The 18,914-nt window shown below is 37.3% G+C and overlaps 1 protein-coding gene across 1 annotated transcript in view; it reads left to right on the top strand.

The window, feature by feature from the left end:
• The first annotated feature begins 15,118 nt into the window (after nucleotides 1-15,118).
• si:ch211-191i18.2 (uncharacterized protein LOC564095 homolog) overlaps nucleotides 15,119-18,914 on the top strand; it is a 26,111-nt gene continuing 22,315 nt past the window's right edge. The window contains exon 1 of the mRNA XM_035952516.2: nucleotides 15,119-15,337. Coding sequence (XP_035808409.2) covers nucleotides 15,271-15,337 — 67 coding nt within the window. The 5' untranslated portion in view covers nucleotides 15,119-15,270. The remainder of the gene's footprint in view (nucleotides 15,338-18,914) is intronic.

The following is an 18,914-nucleotide window of genomic DNA, read 5'->3' as shown; positions in this document are numbered from 1 at the left end:
CAACAAATCCCAGTTAATAACTAATTCAAATTAGTCACTGGCTTTTGTATATTCAGATACGGTAGAGCCACATTTCTGCAGCAGCAACTTTAAATGTCTTTATTTCAGTTTCAGCATTTTTAAATGCATCTTAAATACATTGAGATTCAAGTGAGGCGCTGGAAGTTTCAAGAGCAGAACCGAACTGTTTTGTTTGAACACTTCAGAGACTCAGCTGTACAAACTGAACAAACTACAAACTGGAGCTGCGCTAACAGCAGTTAGCCTGCAGAAGCTGGTGTACAACTCCCCACACGTATAGCACTGTGACCTCAGCAGCAGCGCTAAACGTCCCTGCTGTCACAGTTAAATATAGTACTCATGAGAAGAAAATCCTTTTCTCAGCATGCCCTAGAGCAAGGCAGCGACCCCCACGGACGTCTCTGACCAGCTGGGAGAAGCATGATGGGAAGGATTTCAGGACCATTTGACCTTCATTGTCCCCTGTTTAAATATAGTTTCAGATTTATTACAAAGATCAATCCTGAGAATCCCACCAGAGTCCATAAACTTGGCTCCAATGCTAACTGCTGCTGACATAGCGAAAAATCCACCGGGAAGGCTTCAACCCGAACTGATGCTAATGTACCTGAGATTCCCACCAGAGTCCAGAAACTTGACTCCAGTGTTAACTAATGTCAGCAACTTATTTTTTACATTTATTTCTACACTTCTCCAATAGATGATGTAAACAACAAAAGCATTCAGAGAGTGCAGTACTGCAACACTGCTCAGTTGTACAATTTCTGACTGATAAGTCCGCAGCGGTCGATTTGTAGTTGGATTGCAATCATGTGATCTTGCACTGAGTTGTTGTCATGGTTACAGTGATGCCGTGCCGCTATCCCACAATGATACAGAAATCTCAAACAAATCTGTGGATCCAAGCTATAAGCCGCATCACTACCAAAATCTAATCAGTTAGTCATTGTGTCATTTCTGACCTTCCTTGAAAATTTCATCCAAATCCTTTAGTCAGTTTTTCAATAATTTTGCCAACAGACAGACGGACAAATGTACGACGATCATCACATAACTCTGCCCGTTCCTTGGTGAAGTATTAACCAGTAAACACAGTGTAGTAATCTGACAGTCTAACCGTTAGCACAGAGGCAGCTCAGGCTAAAGTTAACCGGGTAATAAACTAAATAAGCTTCTAGCTCCAGTTAGCATTTGGTTAGTTTTTAGCTCCAGTTAGCTTAAAGCTAGCTAGCTACTACTTCCTGCAAGCTTTGAGGCCGAGTAAGTCTGAAAGGTAAGTATATTTTATTTTAATAGCAGCCTTCAAAGTCAATCCCAGAAATTTTACACAGTTTCAGATAATTTAGTAAGACCAGCTCCAAACACTTCATATAACATTGCCTACATTGCCTTTGGATTTTAGGCTGCACAACGGTTAGCTAACACCACATTGTGAACATCAGCTGGCTACTGCTAGCTTGCACAGTATTTTATGTGCCACTGCTTGTAGCTACCACGAATCAAGCTGTTAAAACTTTGCCATCAGTTTGTTGCTACATTGTCTAGTAGTTCCCTCCATGTTGTTTCCCATTTTGAAGCTAAGCTAGACTAAGTAATTCCTAGACCTGGATGTGTTCCTAGAGTGCCTGCTTGTTAGCAAGCTAACGTAACAGTCAATAGCATTAGCGCCTGAAAAAATTGTTAATAGTGTGGAGATTAGACAACAGATTTACTTAAATCGGTATAATCATGCTGGCTAATGTTAGTGTAGCCTTACTTACTGTACATATTACATCTCGGTTTGCTTTTATTAAATGTAATTTGTGTGATTAATGCTGCAAAATTCACTTTTAACTCAGATAACAACAATCACCAGTGGTAATTGTTAGAATAGTCGATGACACTGAAAATTCATCAAGATCAGTACTTTTAACCTGCATTTACTCCATTAAGTGGCAGCAAAGTTCACCTTGGTTCAGTGTAAAAGTTTTAAAGGTTTCATACTTAAATTCACAGAACAAAACTGTGGTCTCTAGAGTTTCACATTACAGAAGCACAGCTCAAGAAAAACCCACCAAAGGCACTTTAGGTTGGTTCTCTTCTCTGCTGCTCTCTGTGCTCACATATATTGTGCCATCAGGACATGTTAACGAAATTGCTGCTTAAATATTGATTCTATAACATCATCTGACAAACTCACCAGACGCATAAGTTAACGACTATTCTAATTCAGCTTTGTTTTCCTAGAATTTGAAGCTACTACCAAAATACAAGAACACTTACACAATAGTGGGAAATGATTTATTTGGGAGTTGCACAACTGACTTTAATAATAAACCCTCATGTTCTAGTTTCAAGTTTAAACCTGCAGTTTTCTACTTTAATGTGTAAACTTTCACTTCTGTTTTATACGGAGCTGCATTATACAGTCTCATAGAGTCTGTCAAAATCATTTACATTATCGAGCTATTTGTTAAAATAGTCTATGAATAGGAAAACAGTTGTTAGTGGCAGCCCTAAATCATAATAACAGTCATGATCACACTGTTGTTTGTTGTGTCTTTTGTTCTCCTCTGTTCTTCTTCCCCTGTTTCCAGTCATCTCTCTTCCTGTCATCTATTCAGAGGAAATGCTCCGTTAGTCTCCAGATGGTTTTTGGTTTTTATGGTTTTTACAAACAGGACGTGTGTGTGTTTGTGTTTGTGTTTGTGTACGTGCACAGCTACTACATATCTGAGAGGAGGTTTAGACCTTGTGAGGACATGTCAGGGTCGATAAACGTCCTCACAGAGATAGAGGTGTGTTCATGCGTGAAGCTGTGTGGTCTTAGTGACGGCGTGTGATCATCATCAGAGGGATTAACCTGATCGTCTGTTAAACTGGGTTTCCCACGATGCATTTCAACAGTGGCTCTGAATGTGGTGATCCTGATCTTAGAAAATCATAATTCTGCTGCAGTGACGGTTTAAATCTCCTCATGTTTTTATCCAGTCAGGTTTTACGGTCACACCAACATGTTTCAGCCTCAGGGGTCAGAAAACACACAAAATATCACTTAAATTAGACAAAAATGAAGAAAAAAATACAAAAGATAACCAGTGATATATGCCTGGAGACACATGATACAGTTTCTTTGAGATGTATTCATATTTATCTATATTTTTTTTAGATTTGGAAGTGCTGTAGTATTTTTTCTTATTTATGTAGTTTTGTAACGCGTCAATGCTTTTCCACTGTTTATCTTGACTTCTACATGTTGAAGACATTTACATGTAAACAAAGCCAGAGTTTCGCAGGGGTTTCATAATTTTCTGCAGCGTGGACAAAACTGAAGACTTTAAATGGATGAAATGACACATCTGGAAAAGAAAGAAAAACACGCTCCATGCTTTAGATTCCTCAGAGTAGCTGCTGTTTGAACATCAACTGTTGGAAGGAAACTATTGCAGAATTTATGGCTAAAAATAACCTCTGGTTCATAAAGTCCTGAGGAGAACAGAACCTCCTAATGTAGTTTCAGACATTTACACCAGAATTATAGAAAACAGTCTAAATAAACATGTTTTATCTGCATATAGGTAAAGATATATTTGATTAGGCTTCTGACCAGTCAGATCATATGGAATATCTCAGATTGCAGATATTTTGAATTTGTTTCCACATTATTACTACTGTTCTATTATTATTTTATTAATATCACTACGTCCATTGCTACATAAGCTGCTGTAACAATGTAAATTTCCCCTGGCGTGGGGAGAAATAAAGGACTTATCTTATGAACCTGAATGAACACTTCCTACTGTTCAGAATAGAGCTGTAAATGTTAAAAGCTTGTATTTCATCTATAGTTGTTTTGTGTCCTGTGAGACTTAAACAGATGTACTTTTAATTAGATGTTCCGCTACATCACCAGTGTTTTACGACAAACTAAGAGCTGTCTTTGATGTCAGACTGATCTACGTGATTGTGGGAAGGATGTCCTGACTGTTTGACCCTTGTCCCCTGGTTAAATTCAGTTTTAGATTGCAAAGATCAATCCTGAGAGCCCAACCAGAGTCCAGAGAGATAGCTCTAATGCTAACTGATGCTAACATAATGAAAAATCCCACAAGGGTCCAATAAGTTAGCCCTAGCGGTAACTCATGCTAACATACCTGAAATTCCCACTGGAATCCAGAAAGTGAACTCTAGCGCTAACTGAGGCTAACATACCTGAGTTTCTACTAGAGTCCAGAAAGCTAGATCCAGTGCTAAATCATGCTAACATAGCTGAGATTCCCATCAGATTCCAGAAAGTTAGCTCCTGTGCTAACTCATGCTCACATACCTGAGATTATCACCAGAGACCAGAAAGTTAGCTTCAGTGCTAACTGATGCTGTCATTCCTTAGATTCCCACCAGAGTCCAGAAAGAACTGTTGCTAATGTACCTGAGATTTCCACCAGACTTCAAAAAGTTAGCTATAACACAAGTTGACGGTAACTTACCTGAGACTATTGTCAGAGTCCAGAAAGTCAGCGTCAGTGCTAACTGATGCTAAATTACCTAAAATTCCCACCAGAATCCAGATAGAACTGACACAAATGTACCTAAGATTTCCAAAAGTTTTGAGAGATAGCTCTAATGTACCTGAGATTTCCACCAGAGTCCAGAAAGTTAGCCCCTGCACTAACTCATGCTCATGTACCTGAGACTATCACCAGAGTCTTGAAAGTAAGCTTCAGCGCTAACTGATGCTACCATACCTAAGATTTCCACTTGAGAGATAGGTCTAACGTGAACAGATGCTAAGGTGTCTGATAATCTCACCTGAGTCCTGAAAGTTAGTTTTAGCGCTAACTGATGCTAAGTTACCTGAGGTTTCCACCAGAGTTCAGAAACGTAGCTCCAGCGTTAAATGATGCTAGCATAGCTGAAATTCCCACCTGGGTCCAGAAAGTGGGCTGTGGCACTAACTGATGCTAAAAATCCTGAGTTTCCACTTGAGTTCTGACATATAGCCCCTGTGCTAACTGATGCTAATTTACCTGGAATTCTCACCAAGGTCAAGAAAGGGAGCTCCAGCTCTAGGTGATGCTAATGTACCTGAGTTCTGACCAGAGTCCTTAAAGATAGTTCCAGTACCATCTGATGCTAATGTACCTAAGACTTTCACCAGATTTCAGAAAGTTAGCTCCAACACAAAGTATTGCTAATGTACCTGATATTTCCACCAGAGTCCGGAAAGTGAGCTTCAGTGCTAACTGATGCAGTCATATCTAAGGTTCCCACCAGAGTTTTAAGAAATAGGACTGACATGAAGAAATGATAGCGTGCCCGATATTCCCACCAAAGTCAAGAAAAGTTAGCTTACATACCTGAATAACCTGAGTTACTAAGTACTAGAGTCCTGAGAGATAGCCCAAGTGCTAACTGATGCTAATGTACCTGGAATTCCCACCAGATATCAGAGTTAGCGCCAGTGCTAAATGATGCTAATATCTCATTTTAACATTTCTGCTTCTACACTTGTTTAATAAATGACAGGAATATATAATGAAAAAGAAACCCATAATACAGAAATCTGACACAGAGGGTAACCATTAGCACAGAAACAACCGAGGCTAAAGCTAATCAGTTAATAAACTGAATATTTTGATTTATTTAAAGCATCTTAATATTTCTTTTCTTTTCCAGAATAATTCATATTTACATGCATTTAAAATGGAACCTTTGAAATAATTCTTTACATTCTGAAGTCAGTCCATCTGGTTACTGTTCAACAAGTATTTTTCTTGAATTATTGCTGATATTATAAATAGAGAGTCAGTATTTCCCAGTTTCCCGTAGTGCTACACAGTATGTTGCTTTAGTATCAACATTGTGAATAGTCACATTACACCTCCAAAGCAAATTAACTCACATTTTCTGTTGCTTAACACAAATAGAAAACTCACATGGATGTAATTTTCCATGACTAATCTAAAAGGAAAGTCTGTGTGTCTTGTGTCTGTAGAACATAATTCACTTTGACGTAAGGGGTTCTTAGGTAAACAGAGTTTTTTTTAAAGTGTATTTAAATGACACAGAGTTTGTTGACATGCAGCTCCAGCAGGGAACAGGGGAGAAACACTGAAAAGGAAGATTTGGTTGCAAAAAAAGAAGTAGAAATATGGAAATATTTTGTCTCCAGAAAGGAGGACGTTGACCAAAACAGGTACTCAGTTGCCACCACACCAGGCAACGTGACTAATCTGTTTGACAATTTCAGTCAGCAACGCAAAGCTCAAAAACAAAGACGAGAACAAAGCCGGATCTGAACGCCCGAGCAAACAAATATTCTGGATGTGTTGGCCAATGTTACACAAAACAAGAAAGGTTCCAATGTGATTTTTTTCCCTTTGATTATTTGCTTCTTTCCAAATAGAGTTATTCAAGTTGTCTGGTAAAAATTCTTGCATTTTTTTTCATATTTTAGAAAAACAATGAGACATGTATCGTGCGCTTGATGTAACTGTTGGAGCTGAAACGAACATATTTGTCTTTTAATTGACGAAGACACACAAAAGTAAACTTCTTTTCTTTTCTTTAGATATGACTGATATCAGTTTTATATGACTTTTTACACTTTATAATAAATAATTCACAATAAAGTGGCTCCTCTTTGTCTCCTTATGATCCTAAATGACTGATCTCATAATTGACTAAACCTTTAGTTTGACCTTAACCTTCAGAACACTGAGCAGTTTCTAGGCTTTTTTTTCACTGCCACATAAAGTCTACATGCCATACATATTTCACTACTTATATATTTACTCAGTTTCCATACTTGTGTCTCTGCTCTGTGTAAACACAGCCTGCAGAATTTTTATGCCAAGAACGGTGGTCACAGCTGAGTCACTGATGGCCTTAAAGTTTTGCCGAGGAGTTCAGAATTTTTAGTTTTTTACACAATCTGGTTAAAGCAAGTAGTTTATTTTTGGCAATTTTTTTGATTATATATTATGATTTTGATGTTATTTATTCTAATTTACCTGATGGAACAGATTATAAACTTACTGATTAAAAGTTAAAAATAGGATTTTTTTTTCAGTATTAACTGTTCTTGGCTTTAATAAATGGTAGAATTTTGGCATTTGTTTCAAAGCCACTTGTTTGTTTCACTCACATATCCTGTGATTTATTATCCATCTATAATTGTGGATGTGCTGATTTATTCAAAAGAATAATGTGGAGCTGACTACTTTGACTATGAGTCATATGCTGGCCTGTTTTTAGGAAGATCAGACACCCTGTTACAATATAATACAACATGAAGGAGACAACAACCAAAATTGTAATTAAAAAAATCCCGGTGTGGATACAAGAGAGATAAATCCATGTGGGAGTTTACATGTACGAGAAATAAGAAAACACAATGGTGGGCCAATATTTTTGTGCTCTCATCAACTATTTTTTTCATTAACCATACTTTAATTTGGTACTTTGATGACTTCTATTTGAGTCTTATTTTGAGCAGCTACTTTTACTTGGATGCCACCTCTGGTCGTCCCAGCTGGAAAGTTCATCCATAACAAGTCCCATTAGCATCTATTAGCATCTGTTAGCATCCCCCTGCCTTGCATTAGCATTGTGAAAGATGTCCCAGCATGCAGCCTGTTGTCAGCGTCAACGGCAGGAAGACATTTCCTCCACTGTCTCAGAGTCGATCAAAGCAGCTTTGATTTGTTGGCTTGTTGTAACTTCAGTTGCTCGTCACCTAAATTCCTGGCAGACAAACTGAGAGCTGCCTCCTCCTACCAGAAACTACAGGATTTAATCTGATAATCACTGCTGCCTCGCCGATAAAACCTCCAAATCTCACATAATTACAGCTGAATCATGCTGATGTGGAGCCAGAACTCCCACACAGTCCTGCACTGCTGATCCGTCATGTTTTCATCTCCAAATCAGGTGCTTTTCACTCAGGCGCTGTTTCATCTGGACAAACATCTGAAACTTACAAAGTGGCTGCTGGTTTAATCTGATTTAATCCAGCTCTCACAGCAGATTACATCCTGAACCCACCGCTGCTGCTGTCCGATAGCTCATCTGAATGTTCAGCTAAACCAGTCGTCACCAAAAAGTACATTTACCCCCAATGGTACTTTTACAGTTAACAAGGGGAAAAACAGTAGCTCAACCAACTTAAAAACTAAAATTATGAATTGATTAGAAAATATTGTGTTGTAATAAATAGTTAGCAGTAAAAAATGGATTAAATGGTTAGTTAAACATAACTTGTGGCAAAATGAATTGTTATATGGTTGGAAATGTTGGCTAGATATTGAATTAATAGTCTACATACTTCGACTTTAATTATGCTTTACCAAACCAATATACACAATGACTGTTCATTTGTCTGAAAAATATTGTAATAACTAACTTTTACATGATACGTGGTGCTAGCCTAGCTTAAATATTAGCTTGCAAGCTAACTAGCAGCTAGTGGGAATGTCCAGTAAGGCATTTTATGAAATGTTCTTGGTAGCAATTATCAGATCAGTATAATCTTGTCCAGTACAGACATGGTCCAGTATCTGTTTAGCTTAGCTTAGCTTAGCTTAGCACAAAGACTGGAAGCAGGTGGAAACTATTAGCCTAGCGCTGTCAGAACTAACTAAATCTGCTGGAAATTCACTCATTCTTTGTAGCAACAATCACAAAACCCTCTTAAAATTGTTAATAAATCTCTATTATAGTAATTATCAACAACAAATGATGCTAAAATTAGCTTAAGCTAACTCGCAATTGGTACCAATTATGTTCTATTCTATATTAGAAAACACAAACTTCGGTTGTTAACGGGCTAATGTTTGTTTGATGTAGCAATGGCTGATTTGTTAGCTTGCGAGCTAACCAGTAGCAAGTGGGAATGTTTATTCAGATATTCTGAAATGTTCTTGATAGCCATTTTTTAAAGTTTTCAAAACAATTTAATCTTGTGTAGTGCAGAGATGATCTAATTCATGTTTCACCTAGCTTAGCTGTTACAACTAAGAAACAAGTAAATAAAATCTACTGCAAATTTGCTTATTTTCAGTGACAGCAATCACAAAAACCTCTGAGATTTTGCTAAAGCTGTATGATAGTCATTATCAACAACAGGGATTCCCAATAAACCGTAATAAACCATAGATGTCAGCTGTTAACAGGCTAATGTTTGGTAGCCGATATGCTACCTTGCAAGCTAACTAGAAGCTAGCAGGAATGTTCACTGCAAGATTTTATGAAATGTATTTTGTTATCATATAGAAATTTCAGATCAATTTAAGCTCACCCAATATGGGTTCGACCTAGCTTAGCACGAAGGCTGGAAGCAAATTTAAAGTGTTAGCCTAGCACAATAAAAGCACAGTCTCATCGTTTCTCTCATCGGTTAAGTGTTAAAACTTATTTGTAATTCTTTTGGAAATTTCTCAGCGTTTTCAATGTTGTTGTTGTTGTTTTTTTTTAAGTGTGTCATTGTTATGAAAGAAATTAGCCTGATAAACCGATACACCTTGCTGTCCAGTCTGAGTGTGTCTCAGCTGATAACAAAGAGACAGTGTTGATATCTTGATGATATCTTGTGATTGTTTGCTATTTATGGGCTGAAACAGGATGGAAGCTGACTAATAAAACGTCAAACTCATTGAGACGTCCATATCTGGTGACATCATGATGAGGTCATTATAAAGTGGGTTTCCCAGAGAACTGAAAATAGATTCCAGAATCTATTGTTTGGTCTCCAGCTGTGAGGGAGAAAACAAAGAGCCTTTATTACCCAGAGGGAGGAACTCTGTAAAAGATCGGACCACACATTTTTACTGGTTTTAACCCCGTAGATACAAACCGGCTCAGTTTCAGCCGAAGCTACTCTGCTTCTACTTCAATCTGAACCTGCAGAATCTGAAACATGAGCTGGTTCTTCGCGTTGTGTTCGAGCGCTGCTGCAGCTGTGGGGCTTTCCTGTCTAATGCAGACAATGTGTTGTGTTCGGGGGGACAGGACCAGACAGGAATAATCAAATGCAAACACACCTCAGAGGTGGAGAACAGGAATTTAGCCCTGAGATCTGACGGGTTGATGCTCTGCAGCTGTTTGAGATCTAAACAGCTTTTACAGATCAGCTTTACAAACTGCTTTCAGGTCACAAACACAAACGCTAATATCGTCAGAGAACTATTATATATGTGCCAATGTATATTTAACACTGAGCCTAACTCCGGAGTGTTTACATAATAAGAAAGAACAGCATGAAAACACTGAAATACTAATTAAGGGACACAAAATGCTCCATATGTAAAGCTTTATTATTATGTGTGATCCTTTTTGCTCTTCTGTTTTATTTGAGGCTGAGAAAATTCTCATGCGAACATAGTTTCAACTGAAGAAGACACTTAAATGTATAAACATCTTGAACAATAATAATGTTATTGGAATTGCATTGCATTGAAGCTGCTAAAATCTGAATTATAAAACACATGAAATTTGTCAAGTTCTTGCGCTTTTATTTCCATCAGTCCACCAGACTTCAGGTTGATATTTAAATTACTGAGGTTTTAATGTCTACATGATGCATTTAGCTGTAGTACAAATAGGAAGACGTGTAATATTTAAGATGCAGTCTCCTTGCATGATTAATTTGTATGGTATGGTTTTGTTTTGCTGCATTGTAAAATTGCTTTGTTTAGAGTTTTTGGAATTTGTGAAAAATTACAAGAAAATCTAAAGATTAAATATTTTTTTATCAACATTTCCAGCAAAATGTTTTTCCTCACTTCTATTTTACTTACAGAACAACATCGCCATTACACTTCTTTTGAATCAACTGAATAGAACAGCAACATAGACATTATTTCTTTAATGACAATGTAAAGCGACTAATTAGCTGAGTTTAGCTTAGCGTAGCATTAACAGTCACTTTTATGTGTTCCTGTTAGCTTCAGAGTAAGATTACTTCTCGCCTGTGTAATGTTTTTTTGTTAGGATTCAACATTACTTTTATTTTAAAAAGCAGAAAAACTCTGCCTGGTAGCTGATGCTCATGGGTATTGTAGTATTTAGAGTAAATTAAAGAATATGTCAGAACTATAAACTGTAAAAGACGGACGTAGCCTCTGCACTGGAGAAGTGAATGCATTAAACCTGAATTCTTTCTAACGACCAGCAGGGCCGACTCCTCTGGTTGTTCGATTGTATAAAAGTGTATTAGAAATTAACCTACTTCTCACTTAACTTGTTACCTCTGTAAATATGTTAATAATGTGTTTATGGTTTCAATTACTAGTTCTAAGTCGTCTTTAATACAGCATGAATTTTATTTTGTAAATTATGGTCCCATATAGTGGAAAACAGATGATAAAGCAAGTTTCAACACAGGTGATGCTACAGTGGTTCCGTCTGTCTTTTATATACAGTGTGTGGATTCTAGAGGTAGACTTTGGGCTTGTATGAACATGAAAGTCATACGTGGATGAATATGTTTGTTATTTGTTTGGACAGTGATAACCTCTGCATGGAGATCTTAATGCAGTTAGCTAAAGCTCCTTTCAGACATGCTCTCTTTTCTGTTAATCTGACCATGTTGGCTTTATGTCTGAATAAACACCCTGCTCGCTTTTGTGTTAAAGCCCTGAAGGACATCTTTCTAAGTCGGATCGAGCAACTTTTCACTTTCAACATAGTCTGAACTGCAGGGCAAACCATTAATAGGTAGACATGCACAAGTGGCGGTACTTTTGAGTTGAGAAAACTTTTTCTATATTTCAACATCAATACAGCTCCAAAGTCAAAACGGAGCAAAAGACGCAATTGGAAAGTCACGGAATACAACTTTTTTCAATTTCACATCTATAATGAATCGAAATGTCCACAAAAATCGAATTTACTCTGATGAAGACAGAGATGGTAACTCTAGAGAAAGATGAATGTAATCAAGTTTGTGTTTTTTTGTTGACTAAATGTTAGCATGAGCTGAAGTTCAGTTTGTTGCTTCTAGTTGTTTAGGAGTCTTTCCTCTGAGCTTATTAAACACCTGCAACATCAGACAGCAGTAGGATCCATTTTAGTGTCTGCATGCGTTTATGCCCCACAGCAATAACTTCATTGCAGGGGATCTTCGGTTTACGATGTCCTTGACCGACAGCATTTCGTCATTACGTTGGAACTGGTTACGTGGAACTAGTTGGCAAGCGGAGCGGACGAATACATCACCATGTGGCGAGCGGATGAATACGTTGTCACGCGGTGCTATAAGACAGCTTTGTTTACATTCTCCAGTTGTACGCCACCTTAGATTGTGCTACATTCGCTAACATTTTGCCCTTCATTATGGCTCCCAAGCATAAGTCAGAGTCTTCTGATGGCAGTGCTTCAAAGAACAGGAAAGCCATCTCCATGGAAGTGCAATTAGATATAATAAAATGCTCAAGTTGTAAAAACAGTGCAACATATTCTGTTTTCTTCACTCATACATGCATGAAAGTCATTAGTATTCGTGATTTTTCCGAAGAACTGATCGATATCGTGATGCACGTAATGGCTTTGTTTACATTTTCGCTGGAGTTCTGCCTTATGTTGAAAAGGATCCCCTGTAATTACTTGTAATTCTAAATTACCCCTGACATGGAGACAGGAAGGATCAGGTTTTATTAGCAGTTCACATTGAAGATGGAACTTCGCTTCACGTAGGTGAGAATTTGTAACATGGCGGCCATCTTCAGGTTGAGTCTTGAGCTCCATCACAGCATTTAAGATGTTTTTATTTTATTTTTGGTAAAGTAGTTGTTAGATTATCATCAAACATGGACAGAATTTTTTAGAATTTTATACATTATTAAAATCACTTGATGCTCTGTCTAATCTGTATAATAAATATCACACCGTGACTCACTGTTGTGGGTATGTGTACATGAAGCTGTGAGGAACATTAAAGCCACAGGAATGGTTGAATACTAAAATGCCGTCATTTTGACAAACTGATAAAGCAGTAATGTCACATAATTCATATGTGAAAAGGGTTTAAATGTTTAGGAATAAAACAATGGACAGTACAGCACTTTTTTCTACCTGGACAGGAAGTAAACAAAACAGGAAGTGAGATGATAAATCAGACAAACCTGTGAGCTGCTAACAAAGACAACATGGAGGACAACAGAGTGAAATGAGAGTTTTAAAAAGGAAATTTCAAGAGGAACAGTCCAGTTTCTGGCCATTTTTGCTTTACATTATGATGTATTAGAGTAAACAGAGTGGCTTTAAAGCCCAGAACCAGCTGAAAGTGTTAAAGTTTAAGCAGTCGCAGCCTCATCAGCAGCAGGACTGGATTTAATTCTTTCCACCACCTCTCTGGATGCTTACATCTTTGTTGGACCCTGGTTCAGATAAGTCTTCTTTTTTTCTTGCCAAATTTCTCCTCTTGTCTCTTACCTCAGTTCAGAGTCCGTCATCCATCATACTCTCCTCCTCCACCTCCCAACACTCTCAAGCCTCACATAAACTCACCCACAAAGCTCAAAACACTGAGCTGCAATGCAATGAAGTGAAGAGATCATTTCTACCCTGTAAGAAATGGATGTTTTAAAAGTTAAAAAGGCTTTGTTTACTTATTTCTTTACAATAGTTATTTTACAAAATTTCTCAGTTTAGTATCACAGAAAATGTACATGTGAACTTTTTAATTAACAGGACAAACTGTGTCCTCAAACATCTGAATGGTTGTTAAGATGTTCTCCCACAACATTTGGCTATAAAATGACACAGTTTTTTACTTTATTTTCATTTTTTACATTTATTTTTCACATTTATTTATTTTTACACATATTTGCTGTTGTTGGAAAGTAAAATTAGGTATACTGAGGACTGAAAAATCCCTGAGGGAGTTAAGATATCCTATTTTATTATTATTATTATTATTATTATTATTTTTTTTTTTGGGGGGGGGGTAAGCATCATTTTAAAGTGATACTTAAGTGGATTTAGTTATTTATTTCTCTGTTTGTACATTCATACATTTATTGATTTATTCATTCATTTATTTATACATTTTAATCTATTTTATTTTTTATCACTTGACTTTTTTAATATTCTTGTTTTGCTTCTATAAATTTTAACATGATTTTTCATCTATTTTAATTAGATTTTAGATTTTTTTAAATTCTAGTTATATTTTTTTTATTCAACTTGTCGTACATTTTAGTCTATTTTATTTATCTTTTATGTATTTTTTATTATAGTTTTATTTGCTTTAAAGATCATAAGCATGATTTTCAGTCTATTTTATCTGTCTTAAATTTTTTTAGGACTTTAGCTTTTGTGAATCTTGACATGCTTTTTAAATCTGTTTTATTTCTCTTTTATTATTTCAGTCTTAATTGCCGTCCTATTTTGCTTTATTTTATTTTAAGTTACCCTTTAATCTAGTTTATTTGTCTTTTATGATTTTTTTTATTACTGTCTTATTTTGCTTTATTGAATCTTGATGTACTTTTTTTGTCATTCCTCACTTCACTTTATCATAGCGTTTTCTCAGTTCCTGTTTTATTGAATCCTTCAGTTAAAACACAGCATTTATAAGGTGGTGGTGGACTGGTATCATTTTTATTACCTTTTTTATTCCTTCTGCTCTGTAAAGCACTTTGTTACAATTAATTTGTATGAGAAATGCTGCCCAAATAAAGTCTAATTAACTGCTTGATTGATCAAATAGCCGTTATTCCCCATCTGGAACCCACATCCTTTCTTTTCTTTCCGGTTTCCTTTCAGTCTCACTGAAAACAAAAAAATAATCAGTTTTTTTCCTCAATAAATGCTATTTTGTCCTCTTTAATCTCCACATCGGAGGTGTAGAAGTTTGCATAGTGACACAACCGATACATGAAAGCTTGAAATGGGGCGGAATGATCCTTTAAGTGTGTTTGTAGTAAACCTGTTTTCTGTCTTTGTTTCTCTCTCCCTCTGCGACTCTGAATGTCTCTCTCTCTTCATGTTTGGCAAATGGGGAGAACAAACTTGGCAGGAAAACCAGAGCAGCCCTCCTCTCCTCCCCCCTCTCCTCTCTCTCTCTCTCTCTCCTCCCCCTTTCCTCCCAGTGTTCATTCAGAGCTCAGCCGTTCAGACCATCACACCTCTCTGAGCTTCTTCTCTCTCTGCTGCCTCTTTGTCTCTTCTGTCACATCCATCCGTCCATCCGTCCATCCGTCCATCCTCCCCCTCTCTCCCTCTCTGCCTCCCCCCCTCTCTCTCACCCCTCTCCTCTCCATGTGAATCATGTCCAGCTTCAGGTTTGTGTCTCTGCTCGGAGTCTCAGTGCTGCTGCTGCTGCTGCTGGCTGCTGGTGAGTCTTTAAAACTGAGCGTTGCAGCTGTTTAACTTCCTGCTCTGCATGAATTTATTCCACTGTTTGACTGTAATGTGACATGTTTACCCCCCACCGACCCCACGGCACCGGCACGCTGGAGGTCTTCCTCTTCTGTTTGCATGGATGAAGCCAGTGGAGCTTCATTCAGCACTGAAGAAAACCTCCACTTTTTAACAAACCTGCAAGAAAAACAGCTGTAAATATTTAAAGTGCTGCAGGTTTTAACAGCAGCTCTTGTAAACTTTCACATTTTTGTTGCTCATAAACTGCTAATAATTGTGTATTTTCATGATACAGATCTTAGTTTGGGCTAAATTCTCTGACTTTCAAGTAGTTTCTAGGCTTTTTTCCCCCTCACTGTGGGCTCATTTTCACTTTAATATAAAGTCCCACTTCATTATTTAACCGTTAGAAGAAAAGAGAGCTTAAACATGTCTTCTCTGCAGCAGTTTTAATGCCATAAATCATAAAAGAAAGTTGAATTGCCTTGAATATTTACTTTCTGGAAATGAAAAAAAACTAGAATCACTATGCATAGCATTTTTCCAAGTGCCCACAGATATTACCAATAATGGAAAATGAAGTGCGGCTTTACATGCTGCAGATATTTCACTACTTTTTAATTTGTGTCCAGACTTGTTTCCCCTCTGCTTAGTGTAAACACTGCCTGCAGTTCAGCAGAAAATTCCCAGAATTTTTGTTAGGAGACTGTTAGTCACAGCTGAGTCACTAGTATCTTCATTGCTGCATTAAAGAATGCAGAATTTTTTGTTTTTTACTGAATTAGGTTACTAAAAATGGTTCATTTTTGGCTTTTTTTTATTATTATAATTTTTAAATTAAATATTTCGATATTAAGCTTAGATTTGGTTGAGTCCTGGTGGAAGAACATGTCATAGCAGCTCAACTATCACAAAGTGGAAAATTGGACAATTTTTTCTCTTTTTACACTTTCTGGCTGGTAAATGATGTAGTGGTGATTTTTTAAAAAGCTAACCTGCCTCTCAATATAAAACAACAGCAGCTTTTATATCTTTGTCGGTTATAAAGCTGCTAATAATTCTGAGAGCTGCATCTGTGTGATAGAAATTTGGTTTCATGAGCAAATTAATTATACTGAAGTAAACCGTTTTAAATATAAACCAGTGTCCACACAAACCTACAGTTTGCTTTAAAACTTCTGTGAATTTGCTCAAGTAAAAGTTTGAGTGCAGGACTTCCATGCTGTGGTTTTATTTACGAGCTACAGAATAAGGCATCTTCTCACAGCCCTGCAGCTCTCAGCATCAGAAAAATGTCTCGCCGATGTCGAACCTTGTCTGACCTCTATTTTTATTTAGCACTATTATAGTATTTCTCTTCTCCTCCCAGTTCTGCCTTCTCTTGGCTTGTTTTCTGGGAGTTGCTGCAGGCAAAGGAGGTATCAGAAGTTGCAACTTCTGAACTTGTATAATCCATGTTTGAATGGTGGCTGTGATTGAATGCGAGTTCACCCTGATTAGTTGCTTGATTCAGATCGTAAATCTAAAAGGACACTCGTTTTTTTAAAAGCAGCCCTTCAGTAAATATTATTAATGATGTATAATGATTCAAAATGAGTTATTTCAACCAGAGTTATAATGAAATAATTTTACCTGCTGTCAGTTTAAGTAAAAAGGCTGCAGATTTCTAGGTGAAACCAGGTGATTGCTGCAGATTTACTGAAGTGTCTCGTGAGATTATGGTGAGAAATGCAGTTAGCCTGTTAATGTGCCGTTTACGGTCCTGCAGGGAATTGATGCTCTGTGTGCTGTTGTTCATTTGCAGCCTAATTAAAGGCAGTAATTGAGGTTAACAGAGCTCAGAAGGCCAAACAGTTCACTAGGCGTCTGTAAAATTCTTTGATAATTACGACAAAGTTTCACGACTTATTCACCCGAACAGTTTCTGGGTGGATTTTTTAAAAACTTTTTTGGCTCTGGTCTCATTTTTACATTGCAATATAAAGTCTTGAAACTCTGTGAAAACACAACAACAAAAACTAGAAGGAGAGCGAACTCAGAAATGTGTTTTGTGCAGCATGACACAGTATGGCATAAATCATAAAAGGAGAAGAAACTAAAGTTGGCTTTCGTTGTTATCACGTACAGCATTTTTCCAAGTGTCCACGTGTTACCAATACTGTAAAAATGAATACTGACACTACACACTGTAAATATTTAACTGCTTGCATTTGAATTTGTTTCCAAACTCGTCTCTTCTCTGCTCTGTGTAAACGCAACATGCAGATCAACTGAAAAGTCACAGAATTTTTGTCAGGTGACTGTTGGTCACAGATGAGTCATAAATGTCTTCATGGTTGCAGCAAAGAGCCCAAAATTTTTTGGTTCTTTTACAGAATCTAGTTGGAGCAAACCGTTAAGTCATGGCGAATCTGTAACTGAGACATCTAGAATAAAATCATTTTGATTAAATATCCAATTAAATTATATGTCTTTGATTAAAATGGCCATTTTATTTAAGATGACCCAACTTTTAAAACTGTTGCTTAGAGGATTCATCAAATAAACACAATCTGTTTACATTAAATTCAGTTTTAAAACGATTTTGTGATGCTGTACAGATATAAATACAAATATGACTGTGTGGAGAGTAATTTAACTCCCTGAAGGTCCTGTTTCTGTTGACCTCCAGCAGTTTAAAGGTTCACCTGGTTGCAGTGATGCTCAGGTGTACTCTGGGATGTTGTGGTGGGCGTGGCCAAGACAGAGAGAGTCCATGTGTTGGTGCGAAGATGCTCTTTAAAACTGCTTTTAACTGATGGACTTTAGTCTGAACGATTCAAAATTATTCTTCACCAGATTTCTTAGACAAAAGTCCAAATTGAACTTATTTATTTAGATGTCAAACAGCAGCTTAAAGCTTCAACTGATGCCTGAAAATCTCAACAAACAGGACAAAAACATTGCTGTTCTCAGTGTTTCCGCTGCTTGTGTTTAATTTTTGCTTCATTCTAAAAGTTTTATTGCTCATCATGACAGCTGTGCAAACCTTTTCTGCACGTGGTGTTTATTTTCGTCGATTGTCAGCGAACACATCACGGGCTTCCCACAGATCGGTCTTTGACAGTTCTGTGGTCTCCATGGTTACGGGGATCAGCGCTGACAGATGTTAACAGCTGTTTCAGCGGCTGTTTGTCACAGAGCTGAAAGAACCGACAGTCCCTGAACTGCACACAGTTTTAATTCATGTGTAACCTCTCTGAAGCTCAACATGTGTGTGCGTTTTAGCATGTTAGTGTGTCTGAGTGTGTGTGTGAGCGTGTTTTTGCGTTGAACAGCTGGTTTGTGTAAAGTTTCTCTGAGGATCATGTGACTTTGCCAACAAACGCCCCCGCACTGTTTCTGACCCCCCCAGGCTTTTATTTTCTTAACTCCCTGTTTCTTCTTTTCCTAACCTCTGCTCCTTCACTCCCATACCCATGGACTGTCTTTCACCTCCTTTTCTTCCCACTTTTCCTTCTGTCTCCACTCACCTTCTATTTTCACCTCCTGTCTTTTCACTGCTCCTGTTC

Source organism: Amphiprion ocellaris, chromosome 15 (genome assembly GCF_022539595.1).
Source record: "Amphiprion ocellaris isolate individual 3 ecotype Okinawa chromosome 15, ASM2253959v1, whole genome shotgun sequence".
Lineage (NCBI taxonomy): Eukaryota > Metazoa > Chordata > Actinopteri > Pomacentridae > Amphiprion > Amphiprion ocellaris.
This window is presented reverse-complemented; position numbering and strand designations above follow the sequence as displayed.